The sequence below is a fragment of the Semicossyphus pulcher genome, unplaced genomic scaffold (genome assembly GCF_022749685.1).
Source record: "Semicossyphus pulcher isolate SPU_LCO1_2020_fin unplaced genomic scaffold, fSemPul1.0.p SCAF_21, whole genome shotgun sequence".
NCBI lineage: Eukaryota > Metazoa > Chordata > Actinopteri > Labriformes > Labridae > Semicossyphus > Semicossyphus pulcher.
In genome coordinates, this window is record NW_027211695.1 from 21,740,900 (window position 1) to 21,762,700 (window position 21,801).

The 21,801-nt window shown below is 42.1% G+C and overlaps 2 protein-coding genes across 4 annotated transcripts; both read left to right on the plus strand.

Moving 5' to 3' along the window:
* The first annotated feature begins 8,285 nt into the window (after positions 1–8,285).
* Positions 8,286–10,493, plus strand: LOC138600370 (ladderlectin-like). 2 transcript variants are annotated; one of them, XM_069671747.1, is made up of 7 exons: positions 8,286–8,390; positions 8,519–8,602; positions 8,916–8,966; positions 9,288–9,397; positions 9,483–9,617; positions 9,696–9,801; positions 10,183–10,493. In XM_069671747.1, the coding sequence occupies exons 2-7, from the start codon at positions 8,542–8,544 to the stop codon at positions 10,248–10,250; spliced, it is 531 nt and encodes a 176-aa protein (XP_069527848.1). In that variant the 5' UTR covers positions 8,286–8,390; positions 8,519–8,541; the 3' UTR covers positions 10,251–10,493. The 2 variants fall into 2 exon arrangements, with proteins under 2 accessions (XP_069527848.1, XP_069527849.1); XM_069671748.1 differs by having other exon boundaries at positions 8,292–8,390; positions 8,522–8,602.
* Positions 10,494–14,422: 3,929 nt separating this feature from the next.
* Positions 14,423–17,046, plus strand: LOC138600371 (ladderlectin-like). Of its 2 annotated transcripts, none has more exons than XM_069671749.1 (7): positions 14,423–14,528; positions 14,657–14,740; positions 15,054–15,104; positions 15,426–15,535; positions 15,621–15,755; positions 15,834–15,939; positions 16,736–17,046. In XM_069671749.1, the coding sequence occupies exons 2-7, from the start codon at positions 14,680–14,682 to the stop codon at positions 16,801–16,803; spliced, it is 531 nt and encodes a 176-aa protein (XP_069527850.1). In that variant the 5' UTR covers positions 14,423–14,528; positions 14,657–14,679; the 3' UTR covers positions 16,804–17,046. The 2 variants fall into 2 exon arrangements, with proteins under 2 accessions (XP_069527850.1, XP_069527852.1); XM_069671751.1 differs by having other exon boundaries at positions 14,428–14,528; positions 14,660–14,740.
* The last annotated feature ends 4,755 nt before the right edge of the window (positions 17,047–21,801 follow it).

Genomic DNA, 21,801 nt, shown 5'->3' on the forward strand with positions numbered 1-21,801 from the left:
GCCCTTTATACTCTCTCCTGATTGCTGAATGAGACACAGGTGAGCTTAATCACCTGAAGTGATGGGAGAGGAGCACCTGAGGAGCACACAGGAGAGACACACACACAGAAAACACAACACAAAACTACGGCACGTAACACTTAACTTTGAGCCTAGGTCAGGATTTAAATATAAAAAACGACGTCCAAATATCAGTGGCAGATACTTTAAACCGTGTGCAAGAGGGTAAAAATGCTACTTAGTTCAATTATGAGTCCAAGCCCAGTTCAACAAATTCTTCATGAGCGTTTGTCTCCCGTCTCCTCGTGTCTGGCTCCAGTGGCACTCCTCGAGGAGAGACGGTTTTCCTGGGTCGAAGAAGGCGGACACTGCTGCTCTCTCTCTCTCAGGTGAAATTACATTCACATACTCTCATCATATTATATTATATTATTTTAAGGTATGTACAGGAACACTATGTAGTTACTTTAGTCACAGTTGATTATACTGATGACACTATTGTTTTACTCCTGCTTGTATACCAGTTGTATATACTTCTTATTTTATTGTATTTATTTGATCTATGATTATTGTATTTACTTCCATTCTATTTTGTCTCAGTGTTGCTGCAACACCCTTATTTCCCCTCTGGGGATCAATAAGAGATGATCTTATCTTAAATATATTTCTAAATAACATTAGAATTACTACCGAGTGGTTGTAGCCTCCGCCCACCGGCTAAGTTGTGCTTTACATCCACAGAAGGATTCTTGGTCACATTTTTGTTATTAACACCTCTTCTTTGTAGCATCCATGTTGTCTCCTGTTGTTTTTCATTCTAGTCTCTGTACAGGCAAGATGATATGAATTGCTTGTATTCGTGCAATTGGATACACCTGGCCGATCCATTGGTCCCCACTCTGGCCCTCTCTCAATCCATCGCTGGATCTTCAACTTCAACTTAGCTCATTTGTTCTGTTGTCATTTCTGGAAATAAATGTTTGTTTTTGACTGTACCCCTTTTGACAAGGCCAGAGAGCCGGGTTGTGACATATGTAAATAACTGTTGCATGACTTGTAGATATACTCATCATGACTAACAACTTCCAACAACCTTCACCTTTAATGCCCCGGATGTTTTTTAGAGAAGAAGAAACTTCTGATAACAAGTTAAAGTTGGAGTACTTCATGATTTTATTTCTGCCACATCATTTTTTACTGTCCTGTTTGTGAAGATAAATAATTAATCTAATGCCACATCATTGTTGAAGGCCGCATGTCGCAATCCTTTGCAAGTTGATCCAGTATTTGAACCTGTGTGTGTTAAAGCGCATCTGCTCTATGGACCCCTGCTGTGAACTGATGTTTGTGGCAAATCTCCTGATAAGTATAAAAGTCAAGTCATGTCATTGAAAAGGATAAAAATGATGTCCTCATTTTGGGACAGTGGGAATATTTTATTGTATAAAACCAAAAAGTCATTGGTGTGTTACTGATTATAAAACTTTTTATTTCATATCTTAATATTGCTGTCCAAAAAGAAATGGAAGAAAATGCAACATTTCTAAAAGCCTTGTGATTTGTTCATCAGAGTTGTCTCCAAATAATGTATTCATCAATCTTCTGCTCTTGACAGAGAAATATGGCCTGTGAATGTGTCCCATATAAAATAGCAATGTAGACAACTTCGTACCACATGCAAGAACTATTGACGTTGTTTCTTTCCAAATCTCACCAGTCCTTACATTTACACTTTCAATTTGCATAAATGATGAGTCCCAATTTCCTCAAACGAGTACTTCCCAAACTAGTAGCCTTGTAACAATTGCTGAAATTTGTCATGTTTGTTTGCCTTTTTCAGGTTAGTGGATTATGTTTTATCTACTTCTGGTTGGCACAAAATTAGTTTACACATGAGAACAATGTGTTTAAGGTAAGAAGGATGAAGTAAAAGGTGAAGCAAACCCAAAATATAAACCCCCCATATCAGGGTGCAGACTCATAGTAAAGAGAGACAGGAGGATTAGGCTATACTGAATTTCACCATAACACTGAATTGTTATTGCAACTACACTTGCTACCTTTTACTACCTTTAGTAAAAATTGGTGAAAAGGTGCTGTGTCATCCTGTTCGCTGCATGCGACTCCTTATTTCTGTTGTTAGGTGTTTCAACCTAAATGTCCGTTCAAATGCACCTGAATGACTGCTCCATTGCAACCTGAATGACTGCTCCATTACAACCTGGATGACTGCTCCATTACAACCTGTATGACTGCTCCATTGCACCTGAATGACTGCTCCATTGCAACCTGAATGACTGCTCCATTACAACCTGAATGACTGCTCCATTACAACCTGAATGACTGCTCAATTGCAACCTGTATGACTGCTCCATTGCAACCTGAATAACTGCTCCATTGCACCTGAATGACTGCTCCATTACAACCTGAATGACTGCTCAATTGCAACCTAAATAACTGTTCAATTGCAACCTGTATGACTGCTCCATTGCAACCTGAATGACTGCTCCATTACAACCTGAATGACTGCTCAATTGCAACCTAAATAACTGTTCAATTGCAACCTGTATGACTGCTCCATTGCAACCTGAATAACTGCTCCATTGCAACCTGAATGTCCGTTAAATTGCACCTAACTGACTGCTCGATTACAACCTGAATGACTGCTCAAATGCAACCTGAATGACGACTCCTTATTTCTGTTATGTTAGGTGTTCTAAAGTGGCTGTGCCATTGCACCTGAATGACTGCTCCATTGCAACCTGAATTACTGTTCCATTGCAAAATAAATTACTGCTCCATTACAACCTGAATGACTGCTCAATTACAACCTGAATTTCCGTTCAATTGCACCTGAATGACTGCTCCATTGCACCTGAATGACTGCTCCATTCAACCTAAATGACTGCTCCATTGCACCTGAATGACTGCTCCATTACAACCTGAATGACTGCTGCATTGCAACCTGAATGACTGCTGTATTACAACCTGAATAACTGCTCAATTGCAACCTGTATGACTGCTCAATTGCAACCTGATTAACTGTTCAATTGCAACCTGTATGACTGCTCAATTGCAACCTGAATAACTGCTCCATTACACCCTGAATGACTGCTCCATTGCAACCTGAATGTCCGTTAAATTGCACCTAACTGACTGTTCCATTGCAACCTGAATGACTGCTCCATTACAACCTGAATAACTGCTCCATTACAACCTGAATGACTACTCAATTGCAACCTGAATGACGACTCATTATTTCTGTTATGTTAGGTGTTCTAAAGTGGCTGTGCCATGACAACTAAATGACTGCTCCATTGCAAACTGAATTACTGTTCCATTGCACCTGAATGACTGCTCCATTGCAACCTGAATTACTGTTCCATTGCAACCTAAATTACTGCTCCATTACAACCTGAATCACTGCTCCATTACAACCTGAATGTCCATTCAGTTGCAACCTGAGTGACTGCCCAATTGCAACCTGAATTTCCGTTCAATTGCACCTAAATGACTGCTCCATTGCACCTGAATGACTGCTCCATTCAACCTAAATGACTGCTCCATTGCACCTGAATGACTGCTCCATTACAACCTGAATGACTGCTGCATTACAACCTGAATGACTGCTGTATTACAACCTGAATGACTGCTGCATTCAACCTAAATGACTGCTCCATTGCACCTGAATGACTGCTCCATTACAACCTGAATGACTGCTGCATTACAACCTGAATGACTGCTCCATTGCACCTGAATGACTGCTCCATTACAACCTGAAGGACTGCTCCATTACAACCTGAATGACTGCTGCATTGCAGCCTGAATGACTGCTGCATTACAACCGGAATGACTGCTCAATTGCAACCTGAATGACTGCTTAATTGCAACCTAAATAACTGTTCAATTGCAACCTGTATGACTGCTCCATTGCAGCCTGAATGACTGCTCAATTACAACCTGAATGACTGCTCCATTGCAACCTGAATTACTGTTCCATTGCAACCTAAATTACTGCTCCATTACAACCTGAATGACTGCTCCATTGCAACCTGAATGACTGCTGCATTACAACCTGAATGACTGCTCCATTGCAACCTGAATCACTGCTCCATTACAACCTGAATCACTGCTCCATTACAACCTGAATGTCCATTCAGTTGCAACCTGAATGACTGCCCAATTGCAACCTGAATTTCCGTTCAATTGCACCTAAATGACTGCTCCATTGCACCTGAATGACTGCTCCATTCAACCTAAATGACTGCTCCATTACAACCTGAATGACTGCTGCATTGCAGCCTGAATGACTGCTGCATTACAACCTGAATGACTGCTCAATTGCAACCTGAATGACTGCTTAATTGCAACCTGTATAACTGTTCAATTGCAACCTGTATGACTGCTCCATTGCAACCTGAATGACTGCTCCATTACAACCTGTATGACTGCTCCATTGCAACCTAAATTACTGCTCCATTACAACCTGAATGACTGCTCCATTGCAACCTGAATGTCCGTTAAATTGCACCTAACTGACTGCTCAATTGCAACCTGAATGACGACTCCTTATTTCTGTTATGTTAGGTGTTCTAAAGTGGCTGTGCCATCACAACTGAATGACTGCTCCATTGCAAACTGAATTACTGTTCCATTGCACCTGAATGACTGCTCCACTGCAACCTGAATTACTATTCCATTGCAACCTAAATTACTGCTCAATTGAAACCTGAATCACTGCTCCATTACAACCTGAATATCCATTCAGTTGCAACCTGAATGACTGCTCCATTGCACCTGAATGACTGCTCCATTCAACCTGAATGACTGCTCCATTGCACCTGAATGACTGCTGTATTACAACCTGAATGACTGCTGCATTGCAACCTGAATGACTGCTGCATTACAACCTGAATGACTGCTGTATTACAACCTGAATGACTGCTGCATTCAACCTAAATGACTGCTCCATTGCACCTGAATGACTGCTCCATTACAACCTGAATGACTGCTGCATTACAACCTGAATGACTGCTCCATTGCACCTGAATGACTGCTCCATTACAACCTGAAGGACTGCTCCATTACAACCTGAATGACTGCTGCATTGCAGCCTGAATGACTGCTGCATTACAACCGGAATGACTGCTCAATTGCAACCTGAATGACTGCTTAATTGCAACCTAAATAACTGTTCAATTGCAACCTGTATGACTGCTCCATTGCAGCCTGAATGACTGCTCAATTACAACCTGAATGACTGCTCCATTGCAACCTGAATTACTGTTCCATTGCAACCTAAATTACTGCTCCATTACAACCTGAATGACTGCTCCATTGCAACCTGAATGACTGCTGCATTACAACCTGAATGACTGCTCCATTGCAACCTGAATCACTGCTCCATTACAACCTGAATCACTGCTCCATTACAACCTGAATGTCCATTCAGTTGCAACCTGAATGACTGCCCAATTGCAACCTGAATTTCCGTTCAATTGCACCTAAATGACTGCTCCATTGCACCTGAATGACTGCTCCATTCAACCTAAATGACTGCTCCATTACAACCTGAATGACTGCTGCATTGCAGCCTGAATGACTGCTGCATTACAACCTGAATGACTGCTCAATTGCAACCTGAATGACTGCTTAATTGCAACCTGTATAACTGTTCAATTGCAACCTGTATGACTGCTCCATTGCAACCTGAATGACTGCTCCATTACAACCTGTATGACTGCTCCATTGCAACCTAAATTACTGCTCCATTACAACCTGAATGACTGCTCCATTGCAACCTGAATGTCCGTTAAATTGCACCTAACTGACTGCTCAATTGCAACCTGAATGACGACTCCTTATTTCTGTTATGTTAGGTGTTCTAAAGTGGCTGTGCCATCACAACTGAATGACTGCTCCATTGCAAACTGAATTACTGTTCCATTGCACCTGAATGACTGCTCCACTGCAACCTGAATTACTATTCCATTGCAACCTAAATTACTGCTCAATTGAAACCTGAATCACTGCTCCATTACAACCTGAATATCCATTCAGTTGCAACCTGAATGACTGCTCCATTGAAACCTGAATCACTGCTCCATTACAACCTGAATGTCCATTCAGTTGCAACCTGAATGACTGCTCCATTGCACCTGAATGACTGCTCCATTCAACCTGAATGACTGCTCCATTGCACCTGAATGACTGCTGTATTACAACCTGAATGACTGCTGCATTGCAACCTGAATGACTGCTGCATTACAACCTGAATGACTGCTCAATTGCAACCTGTATGACTGCTCAATTGCAACCTGAATAACTGTTCAATTGCAACCTGTATGACTGCTCAATTGCAACCTGAATAACTGCTCCATTACAACCTGAATAACTGCTCCATTACAACCTGAATAACTGCTCCATTACAACCTGAATGACTGCTCCATTGCAACCTGAATGTCCGTTAAATTGCACCTAACTGGCTGCTCAATTGCAACCTGAATGACGACTCCTTTTTTCTGTTATGTTAGGTGTTCTAAAGTGGCTGTGCCATCACTACTGAATGACTGCTCCACTGCAACCTGAATTACTGTTCCATTGCAACCTAAATTACTGCTCAATTGCAACCTGAATGACTGCTCCATTGCAACCTGAATCACTGCTCCATTACAACCTGAATGTCCATTCAGTTGCAACCTGAATGACTGCTCAATTGCAACCTGAATGTCCGTTCAATTGCACGTAAATGACTGCTCCATTGCACCTGAATGACTGCTCCATTCAACCTGAATGACTACTCCATTGCACCTGAATGACTGCTGTATTACAACCTGAATGACTGCTGCATTGCAACCTGAATGACTGCTGCATTACAACCTGAATGACTGATCAATTGCAACCTGAATGACTGCTCAATTGCAACCTGTATGACTGCTCAATTGCAACCTGAATGACTGCTCCATTACAACCTGAATAACTACTCCATTGCACCTGAATGACTGCTCCATTCAACCTGAATGTCCGTTAAATTGCACCTAACTGACTGCTCCATTACAACCTGAATAACTGCTCAATTGCAACCTGAATAACTGCTCAATTGCACCTAAATGACTGCTCCATTGCACCTGAATGACTGCTCCATTCAACCTAAATGACTGCTCCATTGCACCGGAATGACTGCTCCATTACAACCTGAATAACTGCTCAATTGCAACCTGAATGACTGCTCAATTGCAACCTGAATAACTGCTCAATTGCACCTAAATGACTGCTCCATTGCACCTGAATGACTGCTCCATTCAACTTAAATGACTGCTCCATTGCACCGGAATGACTGCTCCATTACAACCTGAATAACTGCTCAATTGCAACCTGAATGACTGCTCCATTGCAACCTAATATACTGCTTTATTAAAACCTGAATGACTGCTCCATTGCAACATGAGTGACTGCTCCATTGCAACCCAAATTACTGTTCCATTGCACCTCAATGACTGCTCCATTACAACCTGAATTACTGTTCCATTGCAACCTGAATTACTGCTCCATTGCAACCTGAATCACTGCTCCATTGCAACCTGAATGTCCGTTAAATTGCACCTAACTGACTGCTCAATTACAACCTGAATGACTGCTTCATTGCAACCTGAATCACTGCTCCATTACAACCTGAATGTCCGTTCAATTGCAACCTGAATGACTGCTGCATTGCAACCTTAATGACTGCTCAATTGCAACCTTAATCACTGCTCCATTACAACCTGAATGTCCGATCAATTGCAACCTGAATGACTGCTGCATTGCAGCCTAAATGACTGCTCCATTGCAACCTGATTGACTGCTCTGTTGCAACCTGAGTGACTCTTCTATTACAAACTGGATATCTGCTCAATTGCAACCTGAAGGACTGCTACATTGCTACCTGAATGACTCCTCCATTGCAACCTAATATACTGCTTCATTAAAACCTGAATGACTGCTCCATTGCAACCTGAATGTCCGTTAAATTGCACCTAACTGACTGCTCAATTGCAACCTGAATGACTGTTGCATTGCAACAAAATACAAAATTGCGACAAAATACCACTTGACTCAGGTCCTGCTCCACTTCTTGACAGCTCTAGTTGACAGCCTTGTCAGCAGCGAGCACTTACAGAAAACTTTGAGAGACACGTCTCTCACAGGTAAACATGTAAGTTTAGTCTGGTGTGACACTGAATTGCCCAAAAAAGGAACAAACAGTCGAAGCTTTGAATCAAACAGCCATATCCGTGTTGACTAACAAAACTGTGAGTCGGGTACAGCCCTTATATGGAGAAGACTCATGAAATATAAGAGCTGATCTTTCTGATGCATCTACCAGTGAGAAGAATTAAATCATCCAACAGGTATATTACAAACATCTCCTCTTTAGTTCTTTTCTGTCTTATTTGTGCTTCTTTAAATAAACTGGAGCAACACAGCCTCATCTCATTCCATATTTTCTCTTATAGTAAAATCTGTGTTTTCTTTACAGAAGGCAATCGACATCATCTCGTCATGAAGTTCCTGACTGTGACCCTGCTAGTTTGTGCCCTGATGGTTCTAAGTGAAGCTGACCGTGAGTGTGACTGACACTTTTATACATATTTGCCATAGCCATGATATCTCCTGACTTGATCTGTGCTGTAAGGTGAGTCTTTCATCTTTCGTGAACGCTTCTTATTTGACCTGCTCTTCTTTATTGTTCTTTTATTAATATGACCTTGTGTTTGGAAAAGTATGTAAATAAAGTTTATTCAATCACAAGTGGCCATTTTCACATTTTTAACACATTGGACTAATAAATCACTTTGACTGGCCACAATCTGGAGGTTTAGCAGAGTTGTCAAAGATCGTCATTAAACTGCCTTAAAATGTGTTTGAAACTGCAGCTGGTCCAGAACCAGAGCCTGAAAGTGAGAAAGCATCTGAAATTCAAGAAGGTGAGTCCATTTTTTTTATCCATTATCATTAAGAGCTTATTAGCATGCTTACAATAACATTCAAGCCAAAGACCTGTACATCATACAGCCTGTTCTCACTCCACTACAAAATATGACGCTGTAGGTATCCCTTTACGTTGTTTCAGCTTGACTGTCAAGCACTGCAATCGTCCTGTTTTGAAGCTTCAAACCAAGCTGCTGTATTCAATGAGTTTGGAGTTACAGTGACTTAAGACTATGCTAAGTTACAGCTACAATAGTGGCAAATATTTCATCTGAATCCTTAAAATATTTCCCTTTTTTTTCCAAACTTGTCTTCAGGAGAGACGGACCTGTTCAAGAGGGCTACAACTTGTCCCAGCGGTTGGACTGCTGGCAATGATCGCTGTTTCCTCTACATCAGCTCTTACAAGACTTGGGCCCAGGCTGAGGTAATCAAGAAATTTGGACTCAGCCCTGAAGGCTTCCACAGTATACCATACTAACAATTTGCTTTCTTTGTAATCTCCACTGTAGAGATACTGTCAGAGCTACGGGGGCAACCTTGCATCAGTGCACAGCGCTTCAGATTATCATTTGATTCAATGGGTGATAGCTACAGTTACTTACAAACATGCCGAAACATGGCTTGGAGCCTCCGATGCACAAGAGGTATATTTATCATCACATAAGGTCTGCCAGTTATAGAATTAACCATTAATTCAACTAATATGTTGTTGTATCTTCTAGGAGGGCACTTGGTTGTGGAGTGATGGTTCACTTTACAACTATAAGCACACTGGAACATTTGATAACGCCGGGGGCAAGCAGCACTGTTTGCAAATGAATCACGGAGGTAAATCCCAACACACTGTTCATTATGTTTGAGTGTCATATAGACAGGGTTAGGGTCAGGGTCTTAGGGTCTTAAACACATTTTCTATCTTGGTAGAAAATGGTATCAATGGTATCTTGGTATCAAAGGTTGTAAAGTCTTAGGAATTCAAACAATGATTATTCGTCTTGAACACCACCGAACACAAAGTTTTCAGTTCCAGGGATGACAGAGAAATGCAGAGCACATGAACATTTATCATGACATGCAATGTGTACTTTTGTCCACTGGAGGGACACGTAATAACAATGGTCTCAGAGGTGTGCACTCGCTGTCAGTCATCAGTTTTAGATTGGGGTTTGTGCAGTCCTGACTTAACGCTCCTGTTTTTCCTTCTTACAGATCACAAGCTCTGGGATGACATAGCTTGCAGCACTCTTCTCCCAAGTATTTGCTCCAAAAAACCCTGAGCGTTCCCAGGCTGAAGTCCCTGCTGAAAACACCAGCATATCAGCCTCATCTCTCTTTCTTTATATCTACTTCTCCTTTCTTTCCTGTCGCTGTAACGCAAGGAACGAAGCGACAAGTGACACAAACAGGAGCTGGCTGTCTCTCAGGCAAAGTGAATGTGTTATGAAAAGAATGCTGTTAGCATAAAGTTATTCTGTTTCCTCTTGTTTTCTTCAAAATTAAAACTGCAAACATTGAAATAAGCTGTCTGTGAGTTTGTGTTCATTTTGCTCTTAATACAAGTCAAACGTCTCTGCAGCGCCAAGAGCACCAGCTATAATAACATTATGTGATACTTTTTTACCATCTAGCAGAACTAAATTTTATGTTAAGTGTTGGGGTTTGGGGGTACATCAACCCAATCGGGATGTATAAGGGGCTGCGCTGCATGAAAAGTTTGGGATCCGCTGACATAAAATGTCAGTAAGTCGGGTTAATCTTATTTGGGGGCTTTCATATTAGGGACCTGGACCCGGATCCAAGTACACTCAACCAAAGTCCGGTTCGTTTGAATAGTGTAAACACTGTGTACCGTACTCGAGCACGGTTTGTTGATCCGTGCCCGGGTCCACTTGAAAAGATGGTCTCGAGTTCAGTTCATGTGTACTCGGGTACGGTACGCATCAGGTGTGAAAGCTACTGTACCAAACAACAGAAGTGGAGTGCTTATTATTATGTCTCCTCTGAAATCCACGTATGCATGCAGCACCGTACTCGCGTACAGTACGAAGCCATCATACCTAATGTGAATACACCCTAATTCTTAGTGGCCTACAGAGGATCATGCTGTCTTTTAAGGAAGCTGTATAATAAAATATGTAGAGCTGATTAAATATCTTCTTAAGAACAAAATGATGAACCTATGTCAAAATGATGTACATTAAAGTACTGAGCCTTCTGTTACAGAAAAGGTAACAGGGAATCAGAGCTCTTTGGTTGCACAGGTGAGAACAGGAAACTTTCCTCTGGCTCCTGAAGTCTGAAGCAGGTTTGAAACCATCCAGGAAGATGAAGAGAATTAGGAGAAGTCTGGAATGAGTGGCATTTTCTTTAGTTTTGCCCGTATTATGATGAGTTCAGAACACTTAGATGTTAGTCACCAAAACGTTTGAGGCCATACAACGACAGATTTAATTGTAAATATTTGAGGTGGGCTACTTTTGTTTCTCGAGCCTGGAAAAACATCATGATGTTTATTTCTTTTGTATTATTTGTAATCTATGTTTCTACTTTGGTTCTCGTCCCTTCATTTCAATGACGTTGTTTTGTGGCTGGGCATATTATTAATGCATGAGCCAATAATCAAATAAAATCAATCAATCCTATTTCATCTGTAGGTGCATAGCGTTCCAATGGATATGTTCTCTGAATATCCTGAAAGATCACAAGTCTGGACCTTGACTCCTGTGAAAAAGAAAGTCATAACCTGATTGAAATGAAGCTGCTCACCATTGTTGTGAGCTGACAGGTAAACTCTCCACCTGTGATCATTTCCTGAAGGTACAGGCAGGCGTGGGAAAGGAGAGATCCAAAAGGATTGAGACATTAGAGCAGAACACCCAAATATTAACAACCTTTATCCCCAGCATGACAGGACTGAAGGATGTGCAGACAGCTCTGCAGGGAGTTCTTTAGGTCACTTTGGTGCATTCTACAATGTTGTGTTATTGAAGCGTGCTGAGCCCCTTCTTAATTTCTCCTTCTGCTGTAACTACTATAGATTCCTTTTGCCCCCTGCTGTCTCATATGATTTCCCTTCTGGTTCATCAGAATACAAGGCGGTCAACCTTAAAGAGGTCACCTTGTGAGGGTGTCTTTCCTCTCTTACCAACACTATGCAGAAGTAAACAGGTTAAACCATCATGGAATAGTAATAGTCGGAAAATCTCCTCCTGCCCCCTTTATCCAACTACTACTCACAACAGTTGTCAGACAGTTACACTTTATTTGTTCTATTGTCATTTCTCAAAATACATGTTCGTTTTCTTCCACTCCCCCTTTTGTCACAACCTAAGAGATGGGCTGTGACATATGTAAATACCTGTTGCATTATTTTTTGTCCAGCATGACTTGTAGATATTCTCATCATGACAATTGAATAACAAACAACCTTCCCCTTTAATTAACTTGAACTTTTTAGAGAAGAAGAAACATCTGATTACAAGTTCAAAACAGAAGTTAAGCAAGTACTTCACCAGAGTTATCATTTTATTTCCGCCACATCATTTTTACCGTCCAGTTTCTGAAGATAGATAATTAATCAAATGACAAATCATTGTTGAAGGCTTCCCTACTTCCCAAACTAGTAGCCTTGTAACAATTGCTGAAATTTGTCATGTTTGTTTGCCTTTTTCAGGTTAGTGGATTATGTTTTTTCTACTTCTGGTTGGCACAAAATGAATCTACATATGAGAACAATGTGTTTAAGGTAAGAAGGATGAAGTAAAAGGTGAAGCAAACCCAAAATATAAACCCCCCATATCAGGGTGCAGAGTCATAGTAAAGAGAGACAAGAGGATTAGGCTATTCTGAATACACCATGAGACTGAATTGTTATTGCAACTACAAAGTTGTCACAACTTTTACTACCTTTAGTAAAAATTGGTGAAAAGGTGCTGTGTCATCCTGTTCGCTGCATGCGACTCCTTATTTCTGATATGTTAGGTGTTCTCAAGTGGCTGTGCCATCACAACTGAATGACTGCTCCATTGCAACCTGAATGATTGTCCTATTACAACCTGAATGACTGTCCTATTGCAACCTGAATGACTGCTCCTTTGCAACCTGAATGACTGCTCCATTGCAACCTGAATACTGCTCCATTACAACCTGAATGACTGTCCTATTGCAACCTGAATGACTGCTCCATTGCAAACTGAATGACTGCTCCATTGCAACCTGAATACTGCTCCATTACAACCTGAATGACTGTCCTATTGCAACCTGAATGACTGCTCCATTGCAACCTGAATGACTGTCCGATTACAACCTGAATGTCCGTTCAATTGCAACCTGAATGATTGTCCTATTACTACCTGAATGACTGCTCCTTTGCAACCTGAATGACTGCTCCATTGCAACCTGAATGACTGCTCCTTTGCAACCTGAATGACTGCTCCATTGCAACCTGAATGACTGTCCTATTGCAACCTGAATGACTGCTCCTTTGCAACCTGAATGACTGCTCCTTTGCAACCTGAATGACTGCTCAATTACAACCTGAATGACTGCTCCTTTGCAACCTGAATGACTGCTCCATTGCAACCTGAATGACTGCTCCATTGCAACCTGAATACTGCTCCATTACAACCTGAATGACTGTCCTATTGCAACCTGAATGACTGCTCCATTGCAAACTGAATGACTGCTCCATTGCAACCTGAATGACTGTCCGATTACAACCTGAATGTCCGTTCAATTGCAACCTGAATGATTGTCCTATTACTACCTGAATGACTGCTCCTTTGCAACCTGAATGACTGCTCCATTGCAACCTGAATGACTGCTCCTTTGCAACCTGAATGACTGCTCCATTGCAACCTGAATGACTGCTCCATTACAACCTGAATGACTGCTCCATTACAACCTGAATGACTGCTCCTTTGCAACCTGAATACTGTTCCATTACAACCTGAATGACTGTCCTATTGCAACCTGAATGTCTGTTCAATTGCAACCTGAATGACTGCTCCATTGCAACCTGAATGACTGCTCCATTACAACCTGAATGACTGCTCCATTACAACCTGGATGACTCTTCCATTGCAACCTGGATGACTGCTCAACTGCTCCTAATAAAACCCTGACAATGACAAGAGACGATCGATTTACCTGCTTTGTAAAGTTAACCTGCTCTGCTATTACGCTGTATTGTTCTGTGTACAATGACGCAGCTAAAAGAGACAAGAGTGCAGAGACTTCATTGACAAAATACCACTTGACTCAGGTCCTGCTCCACTTCTTGACAGCTCTAGTTGACAGCCTTGTCAGCAGCGAGCACTTACAGAAAACTTTGAGAGACACGTCTCTCACAGGTAAACATGTAAGTTTAGTCTGGTGTGACACTGAATTGCCCAAAAAAGGAACAAACAGTCGAAGCTTTGAATCAAACAGCCATATCCGTGTTGACTAACAAAACTGTGAGTCGGGTACAGCCCTTATATGGAGAAGACTCATGAAATATAAGAGCTGATCTTTCTGATGCATCTACCAGTGAGAAGAATTAAATCATCCAACAGGTATATTACAAACATCTCCTCTTTAGTTCTTTTCTGTCTTATTTGTGCTTCTTTAAATAAACTGGAGCAACACAGCCTCATCTCATTCCATATTTTCTCTTATAATAAAATCTGTGTTTTCTTTACAGAAGGCAATCGACATCATCTCGTCATGAAGTTCCTGACTGTGACCCTGCTAGTTTGTGCCCTGATGGTTCTAAGTGAAGCTGACCGTGAGTGTGACTGACACTTTTATACATATTTGCCATAGCCATGATATCTCCTGACTTGTTCTGTGCTGTAAGGTGAGTCTTTTATCTTTCGTGAACGCTTCTTATTTGACCTGCTCTTCTTTATTGTTCTGTTATTAATATGACCTTGTGTTTGGAAAAGTATGTAAATAAAGTTTATTCAATCACAAGTGGCCATTTTCACATTTTTAACACATTGGACTAATAAATCACTTTGACTGGCCACAATCTGGAGGTTTAGCAGAGTTGTCAAAGATCGTCATTAAACTGCCTTAAAATGTGTTTGAAACTGCAGCTGGTCCAGAACCAGAGCCTGAAAGTGAGAAAGCATCTGAAATTCAAGAAGGTGAGTCCATTTTTTTTATCCATTATCATTAAGAGCTTATTAGCATGCTTACAATAACATTCAAGCCAAAGACCTGTACATCATACAGCCTGTTCTCACTCCACTACAAAATATGACGCTGTAGGTATCCCTTTACGTTGTTTCAGCTTGACTGTCAAGCACTGCAATCGTCCTGTTTTGAAGCTTCAAACCAAGCTGCTGTATTCAATGAGTTTGGAGTTACAGTGACTTAAGACTATGCTAAGTTACAGCTACAATAGTGGCAAATATTTCATCTGAATCCTTAAAATATTTCCCTTTTTTTTCCAAACTTGTCTTCAGGAGAGACGGACCTGTTCAAGAGGGCTACAACTTGTCCCAGCGGTTGGACTGCTGGCAATGATCGCTGTTTCCTCTACATCAGCTCTTACAAGACTTGGGCCCAGGCTGAGGTAATCTAGAAATTTGGACTCAGCCCTGAAGGCTTCCACAGTATACCATACTAACAATTTGCTTTCTTTGTAATCTCCACTGTAGAGATACTGTCAGAGCTACGGGGGCAACCTTGCATCAGTGCACAGCGCTTCAGATTATCATTTCATTCAATGGGTGATAACTACAGCTACTTACAAACATGCCGAAACATGGCTTGGAGCCTCCGATGCACAAGAGGTATATTTATCATCACATAAGGTCTGCCAGTTATAGAATTAACCATTAATTCAACTAATATGTTGTTGTATCTTCTAGGAGGGCACTTGGTTGTGGAGTGATGGTTCACTTTACAACTATAAGCACACTGGAACATTTGATAACGCCGGGGGCAAGCAGCACTGTTTGCAAATGAATCACGGAGGTAAATCCCAACACACTGTTCATTATGTTTGAGTATCATATATAATACAAACGTACCTTTCATTGTTTGAAAAGTTTTCTCTCCATTTAATGGAAACGTGTTTTGTAAAATCATAAATAGTTAGCACCAGTATTTGGTGATATTGTTATGAACATTCTCACCAGATGGTCCATTAATAGATGGTCTGCCTCTTTTGATTGTACCACATCCTCCTCCTCAGTGGATTGAGTTTGGCCTGTTGACATGGAATCGAGTTAAATTTTGAGTCTGTGGCTCCAGTTCTTGTGGTGTGGTAGGGTTAGGGTTAGGGTTGCTGATACACACCTGAGGATGTTGAATCAGCAAAGGCACATGCTGCGGTTGGTTGATGTCTTTGTGGTGTGTTGCAACTACTTGGTCCAGACACAAACAGCCTTCATCAGTGCTAGATATCAGTTAAGTGTTCTGCTGGCTTTAAAGACAGGGTTAGGGTCAGGGTCTTAGGGTCTTAAACACATTTTCCATCTTGGTAGAAAATGGTATCAATGGTATCTTGGTATCAAAGGTTGTAAAGTCTTTAGATTCAAACAATGATTATTCGTCTTGAACACCACCGAACACAAAGTTTTCAGTTCCAGGGATGACAGAGAAATGCAGAGCACATGAACATTTATCATGACATGCAATGTGTACTTTTGTCCACTGGAGGGACACGTAATAACAATGGTCTCAGAGGTGTGCACTCGCTGTCAGTCATCAGTTTTAGATTGGGGTTTGTGCAGTCCTGACTTAACGCTCCTGTTTTTCCTTCTTACAGTTCACAAGCTCTGGGATGACATAGCTTGCAGCACTCTTCTCCCAAGTATTTGCTCCAAAAAACCCTGAGCGTTCCCAGGCTGAAGTCCCTGCTGAAAACACCAGCATATCAGCCTCATCTCTCTTTCTTTATATCTACTTCTCCTTTCTTTCCTGTCGCTGTTACGCAAGGAACGAAGCGACAAGTGACACAAAAAGGAGCTGGCTGTCTCTCAGGCAAAGTGAATGTGTTATGAAAAGAATGCTGTTAGCATAAAGTTATTCTGTTTCCTCTTGTTTTCTTCAAAATTAAAACTGCAAGCATTGAAATAAGCTGTCTGTGAGTTTGTGTTCAATCTGCTGTTAATACAAGTCAAACATCTCTGCAGCTCCAAGAGCACCAGCTATAATAACATTATGTGATACTTTTTTACCATCAGTCTGCAGGAGATGGTGGAAATTTGCATCCTGCACCACATGACAGAATTTCTCAGGACACATTTTAGATCATGATTTACTTCCTTCCAAATTGGTTTCTTACTTAAATGTTTCCAACAACAACACAAACTCCATCAGTTATTCATGGGGAGTTAGGTGAGGCATTTTAACAGGCCTTTGGCCGTTCACTGAGATGTAGGATGGGTTCTTGGATCATTCATGCTCAAATGTAAGATGTTTCTACTGTGGTATCATTTACAGGGATTCCCAAAGTGGAGTGCGTAGCTACCTCTAGGGGGCGTGCGTCAGGAAAAATGTAATGGTGGTGTAACGGTGTATTAATTACACCAAGTGGGATTTTTCACTTGAAAATCCTCAGATGGATCTGCTTTTTGTCCCTGTGATCTGTTTCTGAGCCTCTGCCTGTGTCACTCTAACTTTCTTTACCTGGTGGATGGTGTGAAACTTTATTGCAGTTTGATTCAAATGAGGCTGCTGATGTTCTAATTTCTGTAACCACTATGTTCTGTTTGGTGATTGTAATCTAAACTTGATTCAATTTTTCTTTAATGCGGCTGAAAATATGACAGCATGTTCCCCGTCTTCTGTCATGATGGGCCTTGTCTGCCTGTTTCTCCTCACCCACACTCGTCTTCTTTGCTCTTTGAAAGTGAGGTCTTGTGTGTAAGTTTGTTGCAGTGCAGTTTTAAGTTTTGAATGTAAGAGCGCATCGTTGTTGAATATTTTGAATATCTTGATTATTTGTGCAGAATTAAACTTTAATTTGAAGTGTCGTGGTTTGGGGGTACATCAACCTGATCGGGATGAAGGGGCTGCGCTGCATGAACAGTTTGGGATCCGCTGACATCGAATGTCAGAAAAACGTGTCAGTAAGACTGGTTAATCTTATAAAAGGGCTGTCACATTAGGGACCTTCAGATTTTCTCCAAAATATGAACAATAGTAGGCACAGTGCGACAGTCGGCTCCATTGTATGGGCTTGGGATCATGTGATTCACACGCTTTTCTACACTGGAACAATAACATGTTACATAGTTGATGATACTCCTCTTCTTCTTCTTGTTTTTGAGGTGCATTACCGCTTCCTTCTGCTTCGGAGTCCTACCGCAAGTGTACCTGGGTACGGTATGAAATTACCAATGTGAAAGCTGACCAGCAGGGGAGAGGAGAAGGGAGAGGAGGGGGGGGACAACGTACTCGGGTACGGTACGAAGCAATCATACCTAATGTGAATACACCCTAATTCTTAATGGGCTACAGAGGAACATGATGTCTTTTAAGGAAGCTGAATGATAAAATATGTAGAGAAGATTAAATATCAACATGATGAACCTATGTCAAAATGATGTACATTAAAGAAAAGGTAACAGGGAATCAGAGCTCCTCAGCATGACAGGACTGAAGGACGTGCAGACAGCTCCGCATGGAGTTCTTTAGGTCACTTTGGTGCTTTCTACAATGTTGTGTTATTGTGATATTTACTTTTAGGTCATGTACCAGGTGAGAGATGCAGAGACATCTGCGTTACAGCCATATCACCACCTGGTAGCACTGTGGGCATCTTTACTAAAACATTGTTCTGTATGCTGACACAGTATTCAGCATGTCACCCTATTTGGAGCAAATCTTGCTGTACAGTAATCTGTCCACGAGGTGGTGCTGCTGTAAACAGTTGTTGCTAGTCATTAAAAAATAAATGTTTGCCTGTGCAAGGTAGGGTGGACATAATATGATATCTGACATGTAGGAACGGGGTCATATTCACCTTTATCTCCTGCTGTGATTTTGTTGAAATGATACAAAATGTATCTGTTTACAGTTTATATTTGACTTGGAGAACCTCGAGGATGTAAACGTGCTGAGCCCCTTCTTAATTTCTCCTTCTGCTGTAACTACTATAGATTCCTTTTGCCCCCTGCTGTCTCATAAGGTTTCCCTTCTGGTTCATCAGAGTATAAGGCGGTCAAGCTTAAAGAGATCACCTTGTGAGGGTGTCTTTCCTCTCTTACCAACACTATGCAGAAGTAAACAGGTTAAACCATCATGGAATAGTAATAGTTGGGTGGGTCCCTCTGTCATCGCTGAGCCACTGCCGCTGATCGTATGATTGATCCATGAGGATGACCAGGCTTGGCCCAAGCTCGGTGCTAAGCCAAAGATTTGGAACTGTTCCACGCCTGCTCCTTCGGTACCCTGGACTGTCATCCGGAGTAACAAGAGGCATGGCAGGAACCCCTCCCGTACCCCTCCATCTGTATCTATTCCTCCATCTGGGAACACCCATCCTTGGACAACCCGGAGCCGTCTGTCGGTGCAGCTCAGCCACTCGTGAGGCCGCTTGCAGGTTCGCGTGGAACCTCAGCCTGTCGGTCCGCGTCTACTGGTCTCTGGCCTCTTACAGGACAACCAGCTCCAGGCCCCCAGGTGAGCACTGTCATCCACTCACAACCCTGGTTATAGGGGATCCTATAATCAGTAATGTCAGATCGGGCTCGGCTATAACTTGTTGCTTCCCAAGTGCCACGGTCTGTGACATTACCGACAAAGCCATTGAAGTCCTTGCAAATAACCCTGAAGTAGTTATGTTTTTCATTTGTATTTTGGGGTTCATATTATTTCCTGTTTTACTTGGTCACTTTGTCTCTTGTTGTCATGTATTCTTATTGTTTAGTTTTGTGTTTAGTGTATTCCATGTTCTGGTCAAAATTTAGTATTGTTAAGTATTTCATTTGTATCTCATTGGTTAGATCATTTCCTGTTTTACTTTGTCACCTTGTCTCTCGTGTTGATCCACTTCCTGTATTTGTGTTTCCCACTTGTTTGATTATGTCCCCTGCCCTGATTGTTTTCACCTGCCCCTTGATTGTCTCACCTGTGTCTGATTAGCCTCACCTCCTAAGTTTATTTAGTCTTTGTGCTCCCCTGTCTCGTTGCTGGTTCACTGTCGTGTTACCTGTGGAACTGTTGACATCCTGTCCTGTGAAACTGTAGTTCTTTCCTTTGATATTTACTTGTTTCCTCTTTGCTCCTGTGTGTTTCAGTTTTTTCCCTTTGGATTATTCTTTTACTTGGACAGTAGATTTTGATCATAAGCATTCTCCCTGGACTGGGACTCGCTTGGCCATTTTCCCTTGCTCCAGTGGAGGCACCAGGAAAGGATATGGCAATCATGGCTCTCGTCTTCCTCACCCCTCTCCCCAGCCCCAGAGCCTCCACTGCCTAGCTCCCTGGTGATTCCTGCCCCTGTGTTCCGGTTGGAGGCTCTGCCGACTCCTGCTCTCCGGGTCCAGTCGGCTCCCCGGCCGACTCCTGCTCCCCGGGTCCAGATGGCTCCCCGGGTCCACCAGACGGCTCCCAGTCCGACTCCTGCTCCCCGGGTCCAGATGGCTCCCCTGGCCCAGCCGGAGGATTCCCCTCCTGGTTCTCCTTCAGCGTCCTGGCCGACATCACCTCTGACCCATCCGGGGGTTGCCCCTCCTGGTTCTCCTTTGGCAGTCCGACCGACACTTGCTCCTGGTTCCTCGTCGGTGGTCTGGCCAAAACCTGCTCCTGGTTCTTTGTTGGCAGCCGCGCGACTGGTCTTCAATCAACCCAAAATGGCACATGTCCCTCCACTGCTCATATCCCTCCACTGGCTCCCAGTCGCCGCTCGCATCAAATTTAAAACCCTGTTGCCCCCTTACAAAACAGCAACAAAAACGACTCCTGCCTACCTGAACACCCTCATCTAGGTATACACTCCATCCCTCCCACTACGCTCTGCCAATGAAAGGTGCCTGGTACTCCCATCACAACAGGGCTCTAAGTCTCTAACTAGACTCTTCTCCTCTGTCGCCCCCCTGTGGTGTAACGAGCTACCAAAATCCATTCGGTCTGCAGAGTCCCTTTCACCTTTAAGAAGAAGCTAAAGACCCAGCTCTTTATGAACACCTCTGACCTTAATGATATTGATGCTATTGATGATGATGACATCGAGGATGTAGTTTATGCTGACTAGGATTTTCATGATGATGATGACTACACTGATCTTGTTGATGTTGCTGATGATGATTATTATTATTTAAAAAACAAAAAAACACACACAAAAAAAACAACGCCCTATACACTGCCTGTTGGCACTGGTGTCCGATCACACTTGAAGCTGTTTGCAGGCTCTTACTGACTTCGTTCCCTCCTGTCTTGATTGTTGTTTGTGTTGTATTAACTCTCAGATGTACGTCGCTTTCGACAAAAGGGTCTGCTAAAATGAAATTGTAACATTGTAAATTGTAACCCCAACAGCTTAGATAACTTGCTCTCACGCCTCAGTGATGTAAAATGCTGGATGAACCAAAACTTTTCAACAAGTCATATTTGGTCACATTCATCCCTCCAGTCCTGTCCATAACAAACTTGTTTCCCTTCACAATAACATCACTCTGAAAGCAAAAAATCTAGGCGTAATATTTGATGCAGATTTTAGTTTTGACACCCATGTTAAGAATGTTGTGAAATCCTGTTTTTACCATCTCGAACAAATAAAAAAATTCAATCATTCCTGTTTCCCACCGATCTGCAAGAAGTCATTCATGCTTTTATTTTCTCACGCCTGGACGACTGTAATGCACTTTGTACTGGTGTCAGTCAGAG